Genomic DNA, 20,958 nt, shown 5'->3' with positions numbered 1-20,958 from the left:
TCGTTCATCCAGTGTCCACCCTCCTGGTCGGGTTAAAGTGTTTAAGATTTTGTTATCCCATTTTAGCAACTGCTCAGGAGTTAAACTCTCACCTTTCCAGGGCCATCTTTCTGCGGATTTTAATCCTCCGCAGATCCAACAATTAGTCAGCCCTAATTCGGTAGCAATCTCTTGTACCAAATCCAGGAAAAGGTTTTTGCTGGAAGTAGCCAGACTCCAATCATTAGACTGTTTTTCCAATTGTTCATATTGTTCACTTAGTGTCCTCATTCTTTCCTGCTCCATTCTCTTTTTCTTAGCTGCCAATTCTTGTCGTTTAAATTCCAGGGCTACCTTTTGTATCTTGTTCTCAGGGTCTAACCCTTCCTCATCCTTGGAAAAACAAAAAACTTTGTCCATTCTTAAACAAACCCTTTCTTCGTTCTCCCCCAACATATCGAGTAATATAGGTCCATTAGCTAAAGCAGCTGTTTGTAATTTCTCATTTTGTCCCACCCAATATGTTTTCCCGTTCAAGGCACACATTTTCAGTTTCCTCTTATCATAACATAAAGGGTTAACTTGGAGATATCCCACAAAAGTACTCTCTCTTTTCCCTCCAATCCAGACAGTTTTGTTACATTCTTTGCATGTTGTGATCAAAGGAAGACTGCTTACCTCCCTTCTTTTCCTAGCCGTTGCCATCGGGTGATTGGATTTGTTCAATTTAACCCCTTCATTCCACTGGCGATTCTCCCCCCTTTTTGGTGTAAACCAGTCTACTCGTACCCTGGATTCCAAAACTCTGTTCCGGGTAAGGTTTGGAGGGACCGTGGGGAGACTAGTTTCCATCCCCATCCCCTCTTGGGGTTCGTGGAGGCCATTCGTGGGGTACATGGCTCGACTCAGGATCACCAGGGCTACCCATAGACCTATCCCTCTGCTCCACCCTTCGCCCGTTGGGTTGCCACCAGCGGCGGGGTAATCCATCTTCTTGGCAGCAGGGATATTCTTCCGGGTCCCTGCCAGTGCTTCTCTGAGCGTATCGCCTTTTGTACTGCTCCCACCTCGTTCTCTTTATTTGATCTGCTCTACAGGGTACTTTCAACGTTCTCCTGCACTCAATTACGAGTGGATCCGCCCTTTTATTTAATCCTCCCCTTATCCCTTTAGTGAAATAGTGGAACCACTCAGGAGAATCCAATTCGAACAATCCCGATTCTGTGGCAACGTATAGGAATAGATTGGTAAGCCTGACTTCCTCCTCGTAACAAGGGATACACAAATTCCAAGGTCTAGCTCCCCGGACACAATGAGTTACCCAAACTTGTTCACAATACCCGCACTTAAAATGAACAAAAGGATAGCAGGGACATCCTGCCTGAGTGCAACTTATCCGATAAGTGCTGGTCATTGGGTGTCTCGATGAATTCTCAGCTTTAAATCTCCAGGCGCAGAGGTGATTTTCCACTGCGGAGAGCTGCTGTGTTGTTCCACCTTTTTCACTCGGGAGCAATGGGTCCAGCCTTTCTCTGCTGTTCTCACGGCAGTATCTGTTGTGAGGAGGACGAGGAAAGGTCCCTCCCAATGCGATGACAGCGGTGCTTCTTTCCACGCTCTGATCAACACTCGATCACCCGGCTGGATCTTGTGGATAGCAAACCCCAGCGGGGTGCTTTGTGCTACCAGTCCATGCTTCCGGAGTTCCTGTAAATTTTTGTTAATCACAACAATATAAGACTGGATCTGACAATCCTCCACCCGGGGATGTCCAACTGGCATTCCATGCTCATAGGGCATTCCGTACAGCATCTCGAATGGAGATAATCCCGAACCTGAATGAGGTTGTGTCCTGATATTTAGGAGGGCTAGAGGAAGGCATTTGATCCAAGTCATCCTAGTTTCCAGCATAAGTTTTGACAACTGTGCCTTCAGAGTTTGATTCATTCTCTCTACTTGACCTGAGCTCTGAGGATGCCAAGGTGTATGATATTCCCATCTGATTCCCAGAGCTTCTGCCAGGCTTTTTATGACCTTAGATGTAAAATGGGTTCCCTGATCTGAATCTATGGAATCAGGGATTCCATATCTGGGAATTACTTCCTCTAATAATCTCCGTGCTACTGTTTGAGCTGTAGCCCTAGGGCTAGGGAATGCCTCCACCCAATGTGTTAATTGGTCTACTATCACTAGCAGATATCTATATCTACCTATTTTTGGTAACTCTGTGAAATCCACTTGTATTCTCCCAAAAGGGCGATATGCTAAAGGACGTCCCCCTAATGCATTGTGTTTGACCTTTGATTTATTAATTTTCTGGCATACCAAGCAACTCTGAACCTCCTGCTTGGCTAACTCAAAGATACCTTTGCATCCAAAGAATTTCAGAAATTGTTCTGCTAAAGCTTGAGTTCCCCAATGAGTTTGTGCATGTAATCTTTTTAATATGATCCTGGCATAAGCCTTTGGAATCAATTCCCGACCGTCAGTCAATTTCCATTTCCCATTTATTAAACTTCCCCCCATTTTCTTGAAATCCTCAATCTCTTTTTCTGTGGGATGAGGAGAAACTTCTCCAAGATTTTCTGTCCTGCTTTCCGGGGTGTCCAGGGTTAGGAGAGCTGCTTTCCTGGCTTCCTGATCAGCCAGATTATTCCCACGTATTCTGAACTGTAGTCCAGCCTGGTGACTCTTTACATATACCACTGCAATAGCTTTTGGTTCCCTTACTGCCTTGAGAATTTGCCTTATTAAATCCTCATGTATTAAACCTTTTCCCCTAGTGTTCACTAGTCCTCTTTTCCTCCCAGATTTTCCCAAAGGTATGCACTACCCCAAAAGCATACTTCGAGTCAGTAAAGATAGTCCCTATTTTTCCTTTAAGTCCTTTGAGAGCTTGCAACACAGCATACAATTCACATGCCTGAGCTGACCATGAAGTGCCCAAGGGGCCTGATTTTATCACTTCCCCAGTTTTTCCATCTATAATTGCATATCCTGATTTTCTTTTCCCTTCTATAACCCTGGCTGACCCATCTACGAACCATTTTTCCCCTTCTTCGAGCTCCTCGTCCTCCAGATCTTCTCTAATCTTTGTTTGTAATTCTACTAGGTCTATACAATTGTGTATAGGTTCAGATGAAGCTTCCCCAAACAGGAACCCAGCAGGATTACTTGCTTGTGTTGTCCTTAATTCTAATTCTGGAGCATGAAGGAGAATGGCCTCATACTTCAACAGTCTGGCATCCGTGAGCCATTTCTCAGCTTTTTGTTGTAAAATTGTTCTTACGTTATGTGGAGTATAAACTGTGATGGGAGCCCCGAAAGTAATCTTTTTGGCTTCTTCTACCAATAAGGCAACTGCTACTATTGCCTGTAAACATGTAGGCCACCCCCTGCTTACAGGGTCCAATAGTTTGGAAAGGTAACCTACAGGCTTCCTATCCCCAGCCCATTCTTGTGTCAACACCCCATGTGCTGTGTGGTTTCCTACATTTACAAATAATTGGAACTTCTTATTTATATCAGGGAGGTTTAATACTGGGGCAGTTACCAAAGCACCCTTTAATTGCTCTAATTCCTTATCATCCCGTTCTGTCCATTTTATCTTTTCTGCAGTTAATTTTTCATACAAAAATTTAGCTTTTTCACTATATCCTTCTATCCACTGCCTACAATAACCTAACAGCCCCAATAGCTGACGTACTTGTCTTTTGGTTTTAGGGGGGGGCAGTTCTACGATCCCAGCTATCCTTGCAGGATCCAATTTCTTTTTCCCTTTTACTAACCAATGCCCTAAGTATTTCACCCCAGATTCTGTGAACTGTAACTTTTGTTTTGCTACCTTTAATCCCTTTTCCCCTAAAAAGTTTAACAAATCAATAGTGCATTCTCTTACACCTTCCTCTGTTTCACCAGCCACCAATAGATCATCTACATATTGTAAGATCTTGGTCCCTTTCCTAGGGGAGAACTGACTTAGCAACTGTTCTAATGCTTGTCCAAATAAATTTGGGGAGTCCACGAATCCTTGGGGAAGTGAGGCCCACCTTAACTGTTGTTTCCGGTTAGTGTCTGGATCCTCCCATTGGAATGCAAAAAAATCCCTGCTGCCTTCAGCTAAAGGGCAGGTCCAAAATGCATCTTTTAAGTCTATAACACTGTACCAAGTATCCTTCGGGGAGATCCTATTCAGAAGGGTGTAGGGGTTAGCCACCACAGGGAACCGAGTTCTTGTCCTTTCATTTATGGCTCTTAAATCTTGCACTAACCTATAATTCCCATCTCCCTTTTTAACAGCCAGTATTGGGGTATTGTGTCTGGACATACACGGCTCCAATATGCCCTTTTTGATCAAATCCTCTATTATAGGTTTCAGCCCCCGCCTCCCTTCTAAAGGGATTGGGTACTGCCTGATCCTTATGGGATCCTCAGGCTTCTCAATCTCAATTGATATAGGTTCCATAGCTAATTTCCCGGCTTCCTTCCCTGTATGCCATACCTTGGGATTAATTTTGTCCTCATCTTCACAGGTTAGTTTGTATATGCTAACCATAATCTGTGAATTCCTTACGATGAGGTTGATCCCCAGTGCAACCATCAAATCCCTACCCAGCAGGTTGTAATCAGCCTCTTCTACTAACAACATATCTCCCAAACAAATTTTATTCTCCGATTCTATTTCCACGTTCTTAACTATGGGTACCTTGAACGGCTCCCCTTTAGCTCCTATAACTACCATAGAATCTTTGCTTACTCGGCATCCTGGGGGCAACTGTTTGAATGTACTTTTCTCAGCCCCTGAATCTACCAAAAAATCCATTTTCGTTCCCTGGGGTCCTATTTTTAATGTTATCAAGGGCTCTCCTGATGTTATGGACCCCAAAAGATAGAGCCCCTGACTTCCCTAGTCCTCCCGAAACATCTTCTCATCTCTTATCTTCTTTGGACAATCCCTTTTCATATGTCCCTTCTTTTTACAATAGAAACATTCCATTCCTTCCACCCATTTTCCTGAAGTCCCCTTTTGTGGGCGCGTGGCTCCCCTCGGAGGTGCTTTCCTTAAGGGTTTCTCCGAAGCTTGTGGGCGTTCCTGTTTCTGGGCTTCCCTTACTGCAGCCACTAACACCCTAGCCTGTATTTTCTGTTTTTCCTCATCCCTTCTCATATAGACCTTCTGGGCTTCCCGCAGTAACTCCTGCAATCCCTTCTCCTGCCACCCCTCAATCTTTTCCAGCTTTTTCCTGATGTCCTCCCATGATTTTGCTACAAACTGGGTTTTCAATAATACCTCCCCCACGGGAGAATCAGGGTCGGTCCCAGAGTATATCTGGAGGCTTTTTCTCAATCTTTCTAACCATTCAGTGGGAGTCTCATCTTTCCCTTGACATTCCCCAAAGACCTTGCTCAAATTTTTGTCCCCGGGGTACGGCCTCTCTAATTCCCTGTATGATGATGTTCCTCATATCAATCATACTTCTCCTACCCTCCTCAGTTTGAGCATTCCATCGGGGATCTTGGCTTGGCCATTTCTGATCTCCAGGAGTGCTCTGAGGGTTCCTCCGTTCCCATTCCCGTATCCCCGCTTGTCTGATCATTTCCCTTTCCTCCGTATTGAACAAGGATCTGAGAATAGCTGTGAGATCTTCATACGAATAGATGCTAGTTCCCAAGAACTCGTCTAGCCTTTCGGAGACCCCTAAAGGGTCATTCATAAGCTTTCCCATCTCCTTCTTAAAGGCTCTTACATCACTGGTATTAATCGGGACATTTACGTACCCGATAATTCCTGGAGCAGTGGGAATTTCCCTTAAGGGGAAAAGATTTGCTTTTTCACCCTCCCCTTCACTCTCCGTCTCATTCATCCTCTTTAGCTGTCTCCTAGTCCTCCTAGCGGGAGGTGAGTGTTTTGCTTCTGCCCAACCCTGCTGTGTGTTTGCAGGAGAATTAAAGAAAGCCGCCAGATCTAGATCAGGCAACAGGTCATCCCGTGTTGGTGCAGGGGTGTTTGTACTTTGTGTCCCCCCTCCCAGTGGCTGAGTGGCTTGTACAGGTTCTAGCGGGGGAGGGAGCCCGACCGGTGGGACCGGGGCCACTGTCTGTGACTCCAACGGAGGGGCAGAGGGGAGAGACGGGGATATAGGGACCCTTCGTCCCAGAGGGGGTCCCAATCTCCCCGGGTTTTGTGGATTGTTTTGCTCTGGGAGGGGAGGGGGTGAGGGTACAATGTAAGGTGGAGGTAAGTTGTCTAAGGGCTCCCACTTATCCCCGGAAACATCGGCAGGGTCCTTTATCCTTATGGGTAATAATTTTGCATCAATTCTACCCCAGACCCCAGCATATTCCCGTTCTTCCGCAGTTCCCTTTTCTCCGACATAACGTACCAGTGCCTTACATATCCATTCTTCAAATGTTCCAAACACGGGCCAAATTACGTGATCCCGTATTTCTACCCCACCCCATACTTCTATGCAATAATGCACCATCCATTTCTTGGATTTTCTTTCCCTTATGGGGCATTCTTCCCAATGTTCTAACATCCATCCCAGCGGGCTCTCAACTGGGATTTCGGGGATTCCTTTACCGGTTCCCCGCTTTGTCTTCCTAAGATTCCTTTTGCTAGCTTTGCTTTTTGTCTGTCCCATGGTGTGGGTTTACCAGATACTTGCCCTTTGTGGGTGATCGCTCCCCCCCCGGGTTTTCTCTGGTGTGTGCGAGCTCTCTCTTCTCCTTACTTCCTCCCCGGACCGTCCCTGGTCCAAGGCTGAAAGGTTTACCAGTCCCCGGAACTCTTGTAAGGACGTAACCTTCCCTTTCAGCCTTCCTGTGACCGACCCCCTTTTCCGAAAACTCCCCGAGTTTTCAGGGCTTTACGTGTGAGGTGCGTTTTACCCCCGAAACTTTCGCTTCCCCCGCAACCGACCACGCCCCTCGCGGGACTATGGAACTGCGATTTTGGGGTCCCACTCGCTTCGTGATAAAATCACGTCTCACTCACACGCTCGGTCACTCCCCACTCAACCACGCAATACTTACGATCCTTTTCCTGCGTGGATTCTTTGTGCACATAGATTTTTATGAGTAGATTTCTTCGCCGCGGCTCCGGAGGTTCTGCTTCCAAAGAAAAACCTCCCCGAGTTCCCCGAGAGCTCTGACCTCGCCTATCTCCCTTTTAAGTGTGGCTTTTGCGGTTTCTGTTCGTCGTGTGGTTGATCGGTTCCACCCGGCTACCCCAGCTCTGCCAGGCCGCTGAATTCAGCAGGGCGCCTCCTGGTCAGAGACGGGGGTCCCTCGGGGGGTCCCGGTATCACTCCAATCACGTCGGGGTCACCAGAATTGTTATAAATAAAATCAACCAAATTTAAAGTATCAAAATTTAGAATTTTATTGTGAGACAAAATATCAGTCTCGGAAAGCCACAATTTAAAAGGACAGCGCCGAGCCCGGGATCGGTGCCGGGTGAACACGGATAACAAGCTCTGTCAGCCTGGTATCCCCCCAAGTTCACAATTTCTGGTCTCCGGCCACCCCTTTTTATACACAAGATCGCGGAGTGAAGTCCGAAATTCTGACGTTATCCTCTCCGAGGCGTCTTCATTAATTATTCAAGTCCTGGTATCGGAGGTCTGAATAGACCGGTAGGGTGGAACAATGCCGTTGATGGCCGAGCCCGGGTGTGTCGTGTATATGTTAATTTCGGCGGAGACGAGTAGAGATATCCATCTGAAGTGATTATCTTGGTCTCTGGACTTGTATCTTCTTCTTCCATGGTTCTTTGTTTCTTTTCAGGGATTCCCGGCAGCAATAGTTTCAAGGCCCCCTCCCTGGTAATTCCAATCATACTTTCCTCGTGTCCCTCCTGTGCTTCCCAAGCCAGGAAATTTTCTAATTTTTGGTTTCTACATTTTACCCTTACTTATGTTCATTTGAGCACATCTTTAACATTCATATTTTATACAGTTCAACATTTACCTTTTATAATTTGATAACACGAATTAACTTTAGCACATTTATCACACTTTTATGGGGAACAATCCTATCCTTGACCCTTCCCATAGTTTGACATAATCCTTTTCCTCTTGGTCTGTCTCTTCCCTGAGCCAGGAGCACAGCCGGGCCTGCCAGCAGCTGCAGGCTGAGCAGGAGAAGGTGGCTGTGCTGGAGGCCCAGGCTGAGCGGCTGGCTGGCCTCCAGGCTGACCTGTCCAGCACTCAGGCATGGGCAAAGGAGAAGGAGAGCGAGGAGCAGAAGCTGAGGGTCGAGATTTCCTCCCTGAAGGAGAAAATGGCTGTGGCAGAGCGAACAGCAGCCCAGCGCGTGGCCAAGCTGGAGGCGGATGCCCAGAGAGCTGCTGAGGCACTGGAGGGAGTCTCCCAGCAGCTCTCCCAGGAGAAGCTCAAATCCAAGGAGCTGGAAGGCACCGCGGATCAGCTGCGGATTGCAGAGAAGGAGCTGGTGTCCCTCCGCTCTGCCGTGCAGGAGAAGGAGAGCTGGAAGGAGCAAGTGTCCCAGTGTGTCCAGGAGATGGAGAGGAAGAACAGCCTGATCGGTAGCCTGGAGCATGAGGTCTCCATCCTCCGTCGCCAGGTGACGGAGAAGGAAGCGGAGAGCAAGGAGCTGAAACGCCTGATCCTGGCTGAGTCGGAGAAGAGCAAGAAGCTGGAGGAGAGGCTGCGGGTGCTGCAGACGGAGATGGCCACCGCAGCCTCCCGCGCGGCTGAGAGGTGCTCATTGATGAAGGTGGAGGTGCAGCGGTGCCAAGAAGAGATGGAGAAGCAGCGGATGACCATCGAGGCCCTGAAGAGGGACCGCCATTGCCAGAGCAAGCGGGAGGATGAGCTGCGGCAGGAGGCGAAGGCCTGCCAGGACAAGTGCCTGCAGAAGGAGCAGCTCCTGGCTGCCCTGCAGCAGGAGCTCGACGGCGCTCAGGCCGAGCGTGCCTCCCTGGAAAGCCAGCACCGCCGGGACCTGGAGCAGAGAGCAAAAGCCACGTCCACGCTGCAAGCCGAGCTGGCGCAGGCCAAGCTGGAGGCGGCTGAGGTGCCGTCGCTGCGGGAGCAGCTGGCAGAACGGGACCGGGCCGTCCAGCGGCTGCAGGCTGAGGCAGCAGAGGTGGGGACGCGGCTGGCAGGGCTGCAGCAAGCCAACGCTCAGCTGGCCAAGGAGAACCAGGGGCTCAGCAAGAGCCGCAGCCAGGGGCAGCAGCAGCTTGAGGCGGAACTGGGCCAGGCCAGGGAGCGGCACAGGCAGGAGCTGGAGCAGCTGCGGGCGGCGTCTGAGAAGCTGGTGACCAGCAGCAGGCAGGAGGCTAAGGAGGCGGTACAGAAGCTGGAGGACCTGAGTAAGGAGTATGAGAGCAGCAAAGCGGCAGCCCTGGAAGAGAGGAAGAAACTCCTGGAAGCGAAGCAGAGACTGACAGCTCACGTAGGGGTTGCACTCCCAGCAGGAGGGCTGTGGGTGGGGAAGCCCTCCTGGAAAAGGGCTGTGTTCAGCCTTCTGCACACTCCTGAATGCACGTCCTGCTCACCGCAGGGACCAGGAGTGTGGGACACATTCCTGGGTGTGAATGGGACTGTCCCAGTGAGGTGCTGGAGTGTTTCCAGAGAAGGGCAGCAAAGCTGGGGAATGATCTGGAGCACCAGTCTGATGAGCAGCAGCTGAGGAAGTTGCGGGGGGCTAAGCCTGGAGAAGAGGAGGCTTGAGGGGACCAACTCTCTCCTGAAAGGGTGAAACAGCTCCCTAAAAAGAGGGTGTGGCCAGATAACAACTTCTCTCCCAGTTAACTTGTTCTCCCAGTTAGTAAGTGACATGACAGTAGGAAATGGTTTCAAGTTGTGCCTGGGGAGGCTTAGGTTGGATATTAAGAAAAAATTCCTGCCCTGAAAGGGTTGTCCAGCCAGGGCACAGTCTGCCCAGGGCAGTGGTAGAGTCCTGGTCCCTGGAGGGATTTAACAGACATGTGGATGTGGCACCTGGGGACATGGATCAGTGGTGGATTGGGCAGTGCTGGGGGAACAGTTGGACTCAGTCTCAGAGGGCTTTTCCAACCTAAATGATTCCATGATTCTATGAAAAACAGCTTATGTGCCAGCTGTGGACTCACCTCTGCCTTTGTGCTTGCAGGTGGAGCAGCTGGAGATAATCCAGAAGGAACAAACAATGCAGGAAACACAAAGTGCTGGCTGCTCAGTGACAGTGCACAGCCCTCCTTGTTTTTCACTTCACACAGGAGCTATCGCCTTTTTCCCAAGCAGGAAATGAAACTCGAGATAATTTTAGTGAGGAGGTAATATAAAAGGGGATCTTTTCTGAAGGCCTCCAGAGGCAGTTATGGAAAGATGTCCACAAAAGCCCACCCCCCCCACAGGGGTGAGTACATTTTACAGGTTTTAGGAAATTAGCATAATGGAGAAAAGGCACCAATTAGGAGGACAAGTGGTGAAGCAATTCCCCCACCCGGGTCAAGCCCCTCCCCTGGAGCCCCCCCTTCATTGTCCATGAGAATGTATCTCAAAGAGTTGCTCTCGGCCTTGGTTCCCAGGAAGAACCAAGATAACACGGAGCCTTGTACCTCTCAGGGCTTGGAGTTCCAGAATTTGTTTTGTTTTTCTGCTTAAGAAAAGGCCATGGAAAAGTACTGGGAAAACTAGACACTAATATAATAGACTACAGAGCTACAAATATATGTGTGAAGAATACAGAGAACATAGAAAAAAAAAAAGGCAAAACCTAAACGGCATCACAGGTACCAGATCAACCTGCTTCCAGCACCCCAAAAATACACTGTTGCTGCTGGCCTGGCAAGCCTGCTGGTGCTACCCTCATCTCCTGTCTCTGCAGGAAGGCCACCAGCTCTCAGCTGGAAGTCTCAGTGGTGCCATCAGACAGTGAAGAGTCACCGCTGTCCCAGCAGCCGCCCCAGAGGAAACCATCCCTGGAGAGTCTCTACTTCACCCCCATCCTCTGTGAGACGCCGTCGCAGCTGGAGAGCAGCGCCAACCTCCCGGGGGACCGCTCGCTCGACTCCAGGTGCAAGACCCGCTCAGCCCGACGCCGCACTACCATCAACATCACCATGACAGACGTGAGCAGGGGGGCTGCCGGGCAATGCAAGGGTCAGGAGCAGCACTGCAGAGGGACCCAGCACGCTGGGAACTGAAAGGCTGAACGTGACCTGTCAAGGTGCACTGGCAGCCTAAAGTCCTTGGCCATGTCCTTGGCTGATCCCCAGCACAGTGGGAAGCGGGGCAAGGTGGAGATTCTGTCCCACTCTGGAGAGACCCCACCTGCAGAGCTGCTTCCAGCTCTGGGACCCCCAACATCAGAATGACATGAGGAGCAGAGGAGGTCACAGAAGATCTGCAAGGGCTGAAGTCCTTCTGCTCTGGAGACAGGCTGAGACAGTGCGGGGTGTTCAGCCTGAAGGAGAAAGGCTCCAGGGAGACCTTAGAGCTCCTGCTAGTGTCTAAAGAAGGCTCCAAGAGACCCAGAGAGGGACTTTGGACAAGGGCCTGGAGTGACAAGGGAAGGGGGAGTGGCTTCCCCTTGACAGAGGACAGGGTTAGATGGGATATTGGGAAGAAATTCTTCCCTGTGAGGGTAGCAAGGCCCTGGCACAGGTTGCCCAGAGAAGCTGTGACTGCCCCATGCCTGGAAGTGTTCAAGGCCAGGTTGGATGCAGCTTGGAGCACCCTGGTCTAGTGGAAGGTGTCCCAGCCAAGGGAAGAGGGGGTGGAAGAAGATGAGCTTTAAGGTCCATTCAGCCTAAACGCATCTGTGGTCCCCTCATCTCTGGATTTTTCCCTCCCAGAAACAGACAGACTCTGAGACACTGGTCTGTCATTGGCTCAGTCCACAAAAACTTCTTCCCCTGCTAAGGGCCGTCTGCACTCAAGTGCCTCCACCTGTTCCCTCACCAGCTTCCCCTCCCAGGAAACTCTTACGAAGCTGGAAACCTCCTCTCCAGAGAAGACCCCTAGCAACTCAGGACTGCTGGGCCTCCCTGGGTACCGGCCAGTCACACGGAGCTCCCTGCGCTTGCAGCGGACCAGCAGCTCCAGCCTCGGTGTGTGTGGGCAGGGCAGGCACTTGGACTGCTGCCTCTGGGGTTCTGCCTTGGCTTGGGGGACTCAGGTCTTACCTGGGACCCCCCTCATCCTCTCTTGCTTCGGATTTAGGCCGGAACACCATAAACCTGGGCATGTGCCAGGATGAGCCGGAGCAGCTGGATGACTGGAACCGCATTGCAGAGCTGCAGCGGCGGAACCAGGCGCGCCCCCCGCACCTGAAGACCAGCTACCCCCTAGAGAGCATGGTAACGGGCAGAGGGGGAGATCAGGCAGCCCTTTCTCCAGAACTAGGGCTTGGACGGGGATCTGGGCACAGACAGTGCCCCTCAGCAACATGCCCATGTCCCCTCCCCAGCCCTCCACCTCCTTGGGAACCATCACGGATGAGGACGTGAAGATGGGGGACCCAGAGGAGACGCTGCGACGTGCCAGCATGCAGCCCTCCCAGCTCATGGCCGCCAGCAGCGAGGCAGGCAGCCAGGGCAGCAGCATCACTACCCGGCAGCAGAGGAAGCGCCTCTTGGACGAGACCCACCAGGGCCCCGACACCCCCCCGGTGAGCTCAGCCCAGTCCCCCATCACAGCTCCCTACTGGGAACAACAGGTGTTCGTGTTTTGAGGGAGCTGCTGTGGCCCTCTGGGCAACACCCCCGTTTGCCACATGATGTTCCCACTGATCCTGGATCCCAGTGCTCAGTGTTCCCACCATCCAGTGGTGTGTCTAGTACTTGTGATGCTCCCAGTGCTGGCGAGGAGGCCGTTCCAGAGGCGAAGGGCTGAGCCTTCTGCCTTCCCTGGGCACTGCTACCCTCGCTCCCATCCCCTCCCTGCAGCCCCTCAGTTCCCTCATTGCCGTCAGCCCCACAGCAGGGTGACCCCCAGATGACAGTATTAGCTGGTGCCCTGTTTTCCAGTCCAAGAAGCCAACCAGCTGCTTCCCACGGCCCCAGACCACCCAGGACCGCGGCGAGCAGAGTGGCTCCCAGGTGAGTCAAGAGAGCGAGCAGCCAGCCCGAGCCATGCAGGTAAGCTTCAGAGGGAAAGAGAGGGAGCAGGAGGGACCCCTCTGTCCTGTCCCACCCTGAGCTAATGGTCCTGCCCCTCCTCTGCAGGCTCAGAGGCGCCAGTCGATGGCGTTCAGCATCCTCAACACCCCCAGGGAGCTGGGGAGGCGCCTGCTGCGCCGGGCGGTCGCCCAGAGGAGCACTCCCACGGCCTCCAGCAGCGGCGGCGGCGCCCGCCGTTCATCCCGCATCGCCACCGCCAAGTCCCCCAAGGGCAAGGTGGGGACTGCCTGAGCCCCGGGCACACTTCTGAGCTCACGCTCGCCCCAGTGCCCCCAGCCCCTGCCTTGGGTCCATGCAGGCCATGGGGAGAAGGGGGACAGTCCCTGCTGTCCCTGGGCTGCCACGGCAACAGCAGGTCCCAGCGCGGGCCCTGCTCATGTTCACGGTCCCTAACCTCCCGTCTTTGCTCTGTCCTTTCCAGGCCGGTCGCCAGTCGCGCAAGGACAATCGATCCTGAGGTTTCCCCGGTCCCCGCGTTGCTGGCTCTGCCCTGGCCCCAACCTGCCCCCCCTCAGCTCTCCCTGTCTCTCCAGGGCCCAGGAGCACGGAGAGGGAACAGGTGGGGCCACCCACATGGCTGCCTTGCACATCCCACTGACAGCTCCAGAGGTGTCCTGGGCATGGCAAGGCCCCCGTGCCCTTCCTGCACCACTTGTCACCCTAAACCCTTCTGGGACCCAAGGCAAGGGGATGCACAGGGGCTGAGGGCTAGAAACACACAGGGGTGCAGGGGCTGGCACCAGGCTGCGGCTGGAGGGGCTGAGCTCTCCCCAGGGATATCCTGCAGCCCCAGTTACAGGGACAGAGGGGAAACCTGGCATCCCTAGGGCCACTACCCCTGCTGCCTGTGTGTGGGACTCCCCACCTGCCCTGTCCTCCTGCTCCTCCCAGGGAAGCTGAGGCAGCATTTTAAATGTTTCTACTTGTAAATAAAGTGTATTTTTCACCTGCTCTGGGGCTCCTGGCTTCCTCCTCCTGCAGTCCACATGTGCTGGAACCCTTATCAGGGCTTGAGGGGAGGAAAAGCATGACCTCCTCCTTGTCCTGTCACCATATCCATGAACTACACAGGGTGTCCCTAGGCAGGATGTTCATCCAGGGAGCCTGCCGTAGCACCATGCAGTCAGTCCAGATATACATCTTTCTTCTATTTTCCTCCTTTAATTTATTCTTCTCCAGTAGCAACTCCTGCCATTACAGTTTCAAACCCCAGCAAACCTGGCCATGGGGGTGGAAGCACCTTCTCCATCCTCACACCAGCCTTGCCACAAATGTCCGGGCTGCAGTGTCTCTGCCCCTTGGAGTACTGCAGCTTCACCCCCCAGGGGTGGTGACACAGGGTTTGTCCCCAGCTCTGCTGTCCTACTGCAGGCACTGGGGGGAGGACAGGGCCCCTGCTGTCTCCCCACAGTTGCTGGCATGCTGCTCCACCTCTGCCACGCCAAAGGGCAGCTGGCAAATGGGGCAGGACACCCAGGCATCAGGGGACAGGAAAGGCCAGGCTGTGGTGGAGTCTTTTCCACACTGGGAGGTGTGTGCAAGGGAGCAGATCCAGCAGGAAGCAGCCTGTGGAAGGGGAAGGTGATGTGGTTGTCACAGGCCCTCACAGATGGTGGGGTGATACTGGATTTGGACTGACACCCTCTCTGATGGTTCTCATGGCAGACTGGGAATACACCGTGGTGTCCCTCCAGTGCCAGGGCATTGTCAGGAGTCACCTCGACTCCTCTCAGAGTAGCTGGTCCCCCCCGTCCGTCACAGGGGATGAGACCTCCCCGCTTCCTGAGCCCTCCCAGGAGTCTGGGTGCTGCCCCTGCCCTAAAATCTTGGAAAATACCTTCCACAGATGGAACAAAGGAGGTGGGCACGCTTCCCTCCTCCCTTGCAATGCCACAAGCTCAGCTTTTCTCAGCCCCTCCACAAAACCAGTAGGAAGTAAGGATCTCTTCTCCTCTTCCCACCAACCTGCAGGAAGCAGGGATCTCTCCCCCTCCTCCCACCAAGGAGTGTGCCAGGCCTCCCCCGGCTGCTCCAGGACCAGGCGTCCCCAGGCCAATTCTCGATTCAAAACCTCCACATACTAAGCAAGAAACTTTTCCATTGTAATTTGCTTTTCTCCACCAATGAGCAATCACAGCCAGTGGCAAACACATACACACACACACTCACAGACATCCAGCCAATCTGGGGCAGGTTGGAAAAGCAAAGAAAGAAGGAAACTCTGAGAAACCACTCCAAAAGAAAATTCCCCCCCCATCATGCGGGGTTGTCTCGGGATTGCTAGCAATTACTGACCTTACACAGATACACAAGACACACAGAGATACAGACTACATGCTACACAACAAAAAGAGCTACTTTTGTATTACCTCCTGCGGGATGGTGTCTCAGCCTCAGCCTACTGCCCAGACTTCTCAAGATTGCCGGCAGGAAAGAATTCCTTGCTGGATGTTCTGGGTACAGAGGAAGGACAACAGATTCTCCCATCCTGCCTGGATAACTGCTGCCTTTTTCCCAAGCAGGAAATGAAACTCGAGATAATTTTAGTGAGGAGGTAATATAAAAGGGGATCTTTTCTGAAGGCCTCCAGAGGCAGTTATGGAAAGATGTCCACAAAAGCCCACCCCCCCCCACAGGGGTGAGTACAGTTTATAGGTTTTAGGAAATTAGCATAATGGAGAAAAGGCACCAATTAGGAGGATAAGTGGTGATGCAATTCCCCCACCCGGGTCAAGCCCCTCCCCTGGAGCCCCCCCTTCATTGTCCATGAGAATGTATCTCCAAGAGTTGCTCTCGGCCTTGGTTCCCAGGAAGAACCAAGATAACACAGAGCCTTGTACCTCTCAGGGCTTGGAGCTCCAGAATTTGTTTTGTTTTTCTGCTTAAGGAAAGGCCACGGAAAAGTACTGGGAAAACTAGACACTAATATAATAGACGACAGAGCTACAAATATATGTGTGAAGAATACAGAGAACATATAAAAGAAAAAAAAAAAAAAAGGCAAAACCTAAACGGCATCACAGGTACCAGATCAATCTGCTTCCAGCACCCCAAAAATGCACTGTTGCTGTTGGCCTGGCAAGCCTGCTGGTGCTACCCTCATCTCCTGTCTCTGCAGGAAGGCCACCAGCTCTCAGCTGGAAGTCTCAGTGGTGCCATCAGACAGTGAAGAGTCACCGCTGTCCCAGCGGCTGCCCCAGAGGAAGCCATCCCTGGAGAGTCTCTACTTCACCCCCATCAGGGCTTGAGGGGAGGAAAAGCATGACCTCCTCCTTGTCCTATCACCATATCCATGAACTACACAGGGTGTCCCTGGGCAGGATGCTCATCCAGGGAACCTGCCGTAGCACCATGCAGTCAGTCCAGATATACATCTTTCTTCTATTTTCCTCCTTTAATTTATTCTTCTCCAGTAGCAACTCCTGCCATTACAGTTTCAAACCCCAGCAAACCTGGCCATGGGGGTGGAAGCACCTTCTCCATCCTCACACCAGCCTTGCCACAAATGTCCGGGCTGCAGTGTCTCTGCCCCTTGGAGTACTGCAGCTTCACCCCCCAGGGGTGGTGACACAGGGTTTGTCCCCAGCTCTGCTGTCCTACTGCAGGCACTGGGGGGAGGACAGGGCCCCTGCTGTCTCCCCACAGTTGCTGGCATGCTGCTCCACCTCTGCCACACCAAAGGGCAGCTGGCAAATGGGGCAGGACACCCAGGCATCAGGGGACAGGAAAGGCCAGGCTGTGGTGGGGTCTTCTCCACACTGGGAGGCGTGTGCAGGGAGCAGATCCAGTGGGAAACAGCCTGTGGAAAGGGAAAGCAATGTGGTTGTCATAGACTCTCACTGCTGTTGGGATGATACTGGATTTGGACTGACACCCTCCCTGATGGTTCTCATGGCAGACTGGGAATACACCGTGGTGTCCCTCCAGTGCCAGGGCATCAGCACAAGTATGTGTCCCAGCTGCAGAACTGCCACCACTGTCCCCATTTGCTCCCCGTTTGCTGCTCAGTGTCCCCTGGCCACCAGAGGACACTCCTGCCAGGCACCCACCTGAGCAGATGGGGCAGACACCTGTCTCCCTGTCACTCCTGGCCTGTCCCTTGTCCTTCCTCCTGCCGTGTCTCTCTCGGGGGCCACAGGCTCGGGCTCTTCTTTTCACCCTGGGTGTCCTTGAGGTGGCAGCTGGAGCCCTGCAGAGGGATCACATGCTGAAGACATCCTATGCCACATCCTGCCAGCCTGAATGTGAAGGGCTGGGCCCAGAACAATCTGGGAATGTCTGAGAGCAGTAAATGGCCACGGTGAGGGCAGGAGGAAGACAGTGACCCATGGCATTACCTGCTAACAGGACTGGGAGCACAGTGCCTGTCCAGCTGCCTGCAGGTGCTCGGGGGGTCTGCAGGGACATCCAGTGCAGAGCCTGGGGACAAACAGGCAGGAATCAGACAGAGGATAGTTTGGGTTGGAAGAGATTTTAAAGCTCATCTTGCTCCAAGGCCACCCACCATGGGCAGGGACACTTTCCACTAGACCAGGTAGCTCCAAGCTCCAGCAAACCCGGCCTTGGAACACTTCCAGGGGTGGAACAGCAACAGCTGCTCTGGGCAACCTGTGCTGGTATTTTATCACCCTCACAGGGAAGAATTTCTTTGTAATATCCCATCTAACCATCTTCTGTCAGTTTGAAGCCACTGCCCCTTGTCTTGTCCTCCCAGGCCATTGTCCCTCTCCAGTTCTTTTGGAGCCCCCTTAGGCAGTGGAAGGAGTTCCCAGTTCTCAGAACCTTCTCATCTCCAGGCTGAACAGCCCTGGGTGTCCCAGCCTGTCTCCACAGCAGAGGGGCTCAAGCCCTCAGGAGCATCTCCATGGCTTCCTCTAGACTCACTCTTGTTGCTCCACACCCTTCTGATGTTGGGGGTCCCCAACAGAGCTGCTGGAGGCAGCTCTGCAGGTGGGCTCTCACCTGAGCAGAGCAGAGGGACAGAATTCCCCTTGCCCTGCTGCCCAAGTGGCTGGGGACCAGCACAGGACATGGCTGTGCAGATTCACCCACCCGGCACTGCGGCGCCTCCCGCATCCTGGGCCGGCAGCTCCGGGTGACTCCCCAGGGTGCTGGTGCCAGCTCTGGGCCTCAGCTCCTGGTTCCGCGCTGCCGACAGCACCATCTGGGCAGAGCGGCTGAGGTGGGCCGGGCTCCAGGCAGCCCCTTCCAGCTTCCACAGGCGGCTCCTCAGCTGCTCCTCCTCCCTGGATCTCCTGTGGATGGGGAGTGTCAGCCTCACAGGGGGACAAAGCTGGTGGCTCTGGGGTCCAAGGAAGCACCTCAAGGGGCTCCAGGCCACACTGTGCAGGGACAGGATGGGGTGGACACCAGGCCACTTACAAGCATGGTTCAGGAAAGAAAGTCCGGTGAAAGGCAGGGCTGGAGCACCAGGGTCTGTCTGAGAGCTCAGCATCCTCCTGTGGGACAAGGGGAGGGCCCAGGCAATGGGGACAGGTACCTTGCGCCCACCATTCCGAGCACAGCCCCTAGCTCAGCCCAGCAGGCACCTCCTGGGCTTTCCATGGGGCACCAGTGGTATCCGTGGAGGAGCGGCCACTTCCTGTTGCCTTCCCACGGAGAGGGATACTTGGAGGAGTGAGAGACACCTACTGCATCCGGGGGTGGCCGGGGGAGGTCAGGCTCCGGCTCCTGTGGTGTGCGCAGGCGGATGAAGGAGAGCCCAAAGCGGCTGCACGGGGAGAAGGGCTGGCTGCAGGTGAGCCGCACGCGGTCCCACTTCTGCCCCACCGTCAGCTCCGAGAAATCTGCTGCAGGGAAGAGCAGCTGGGGTGGGAAGGGGCACAGCACTGACCACTGTCCCAACACCATTCCTACCTCTGCTGGTTGCTCTATTGCTGTACAACAGGACATCTAGGGGATTATGGGCACAAGAGAGACTGGGGCAGGGAAGCCTGCTCAGCTTTCCTGAGGCCAGGAACAACCCTGACCCCTGGTCTACCTGTTCTCTTCTGCCCTCCTATCAGCCACATCCTACCGCCAGCCCCATTCCATCACCATCCCCCCAATCAGCTCCATCCTGCTACCAGGTCCACAGCTCTTCCCCATGCCTTTTTCTGTCATATCAATCCTTACCTTCCTTAAACATCCGAACCCCACAGCGATTCTGGTCCAGCTTTGAGTCAGCTGGTGTCATCAGTGTGACAGTGGGCACCAAGGTGAGATAGGGCTGGTCACGGGGCCATGAGGAACGTCCAACCTCAATCTGCAGAAAGGCGCAGCCGTAGTTCCCTGGGGAGCAGTGAGAAGAACATGAGTGAGGGCATTCAGAGCTGCTGACCCCATTGTGGGGCACAGCCCTGGCTCCTGCACAGGGGTGGGGGACAGGGAAGTACCAACGTCAACGTAGCCAATGGGACAAGCTCTCTCTAGCTGCAGCTCCACACTCAGATGCCTGCTGTGATCCTTGGGGCAGCCAAGCCAGGGTTGTATGCCATCCTCACTCAACAGGTTCTCTGCTGGGTACTTGGGGTCCTGGTACACACAGCAGGGACACAGCATCATACACCAATCCCTCCCTAAACGCGTTCCTCTCCAGCTCCAGCTTGTTCTGGGCACAGGAGAGAAGCACAGAATGCTCTGGTAACCTACAGTAACAACACTCCATTTTGAGAGAGCAAGAATCATGGGAATCGTTGCCCTTCAGCCTAACAAAGAGAGCTCGTACTGCATCCTGTCACACCGTGACCCACCTCTTCCAAGACCCCAGCAGCTCAGAGGGACCACCCCCACACCCAGACCCCCAGAGAAAACCCTCAGGCACCTGTGAGGAGAAGGATACCACATAGCTGATTTTAACCGGAGCCATTCAGGATCCTTTGGAGACAACACTCTGCCAGAATGTAACTTCCCTTCAGATCCCTCCAGTTCCTGGTGGGGAGAGAGGAGAGTCTGATGAGCTTGGGCTTCTCCTGGCTCTGGAATCGTTCAGCAGCTCCCCAGTCCCATCCCACCACCCCTCAGGTTACTGTCCAAGCAGTAACCCCCATATCTGACTCACAATCCCCCTGCCCCCTTTAGCCACTCCTGTGCCCCCCGCTCACCCCAGAACCCCCCATTCCCTCCCCATTCTGCCACCCGGGTGCCACCCACATCTAGCCCACAAGCTCCAGCCCTGTTCTCCCGTGCCCTCAAGTCTTTTCCCACAACTCCCTCCATCACCAAAGCCCGTGTTCCCAGACCCACAAAGCAACACACCAGAGCTATTCGGCTATCACTATAGCCCCCCAGTCCTCCCGCACTGTTCCAGCACTATTAAACCCTCGGCTTTGCCCCACAGCCATTCCCCAACCCAGTGCTTCCCCCCCCAGCCCCAATCGCACCGATCCCGAATCTCCCGCCGCACAAATCACATGATCCCCGATCGCCACTTCCTGCTCCTTACCGCCCACCCCGCTGCTCCCGCCTCGCTTCAGCCCCGCTTTCTCCCGACCGCGCTCCAGTTCAGGCCCCTGGCCCAGGCCAGCGGTGGTGCCTGATGGGACGCACGGTCCGCGGGCAATGCCGCGCCACGGGCCCGCGCAGGCGGGGCTCAGGGGCCATCTGCGCCCTTCCCGGAACAGAGCGAGGTGGTGGCAGAAAGGGGCGGGCAGGGGCAGGGCGGCGGCCCAGCAGCACTGACACTGCTGGCACCACGGTGTGAGGCGGTTGGTGCTGTCGGTGCTGCTGACGGGGGTTACACGTCCCGCTGCGGGCCTAGAAAGGGGAGCCGGTCCCCAGCCGTGACAGCTCACCGCTTTTATGCGCCCGAAGTGGCGCGTCTGGCAGCGGCTCCACTCCTCCCC

At 53.7% G+C, this 20,958-nt stretch overlaps 2 protein-coding genes across 6 annotated transcripts in view; one reads left to right on the top strand and one right to left on the bottom strand.

Moving 5' to 3' along the window:
* The window catches only part of LOC120747578 (nuclear mitotic apparatus protein 1-like), a 26,969-nt gene extending 12,919 nt beyond the window's left edge, over positions 1 to 14,050 (top strand). The window contains exons 2-10 of the mRNA XM_040053590.2: positions 8,079 to 9,619; positions 10,102 to 10,153; positions 10,819 to 11,093; positions 11,807 to 12,043; positions 12,156 to 12,292; positions 12,403 to 12,603; positions 12,962 to 13,072; positions 13,160 to 13,330; positions 13,536 to 14,050. Coding sequence (XP_039909524.2) covers positions 8,079 to 9,619; positions 10,102 to 10,153; positions 10,819 to 11,093; positions 11,807 to 12,043; positions 12,156 to 12,292; positions 12,403 to 12,603; positions 12,962 to 13,072; positions 13,160 to 13,330; positions 13,536 to 13,571 — 2,761 coding nt within the window. The 3' untranslated portion in view covers positions 13,572 to 14,050. The remainder of the gene's footprint in view (positions 1 to 8,078; positions 9,620 to 10,101; positions 10,154 to 10,818; positions 11,094 to 11,806; positions 12,044 to 12,155; positions 12,293 to 12,402; positions 12,604 to 12,961; positions 13,073 to 13,159; positions 13,331 to 13,535) is intronic.
* Positions 13,891 to 20,958, bottom strand: XNDC1N (XRCC1 N-terminal domain containing 1, N-terminal like). Of its 5 annotated transcripts, none has more exons than XM_058419442.1 (10): positions 20,497 to 20,548; positions 19,938 to 20,044; positions 19,510 to 19,648; positions 19,250 to 19,405; positions 18,767 to 18,924; positions 18,497 to 18,573; positions 18,167 to 18,369; positions 17,452 to 17,533; positions 17,164 to 17,303; positions 13,891 to 16,913 (listed from the first exon to the last, which is right to left on the bottom strand). In XM_058419442.1, the coding sequence occupies exons 2-10, from the start codon at positions 19,980 to 19,982 to the stop codon at positions 16,711 to 16,713; spliced, it is 1,203 nt and encodes a 400-aa protein (XP_058275425.1). In that variant the 5' UTR covers positions 19,983 to 20,044; positions 20,497 to 20,548; the 3' UTR covers positions 13,891 to 16,710. The 5 variants fall into 5 exon arrangements, with proteins under 5 accessions (XP_058275425.1, XP_039912862.1, XP_039912861.1 ...); XM_040056928.2 differs by having other exon boundaries at positions 16,105 to 16,913; positions 18,767 to 18,921; XM_040056927.2 differs by lacking the exon at positions 20,497 to 20,548 and adding an exon at positions 20,372 to 20,390 and having other exon boundaries at positions 16,112 to 16,913.

The sequence above is a fragment of the Hirundo rustica genome, chromosome 2 (assembly GCF_015227805.2).
Source record: "Hirundo rustica isolate bHirRus1 chromosome 2, bHirRus1.pri.v3, whole genome shotgun sequence".
Taxonomy (NCBI): Eukaryota; Metazoa; Chordata; class Aves; order Passeriformes; family Hirundinidae; genus Hirundo; species Hirundo rustica.
The sequence above is the reverse complement of the archived record's forward strand: the minus strand, read 5'-3'. Positions and strand labels throughout refer to the sequence as shown.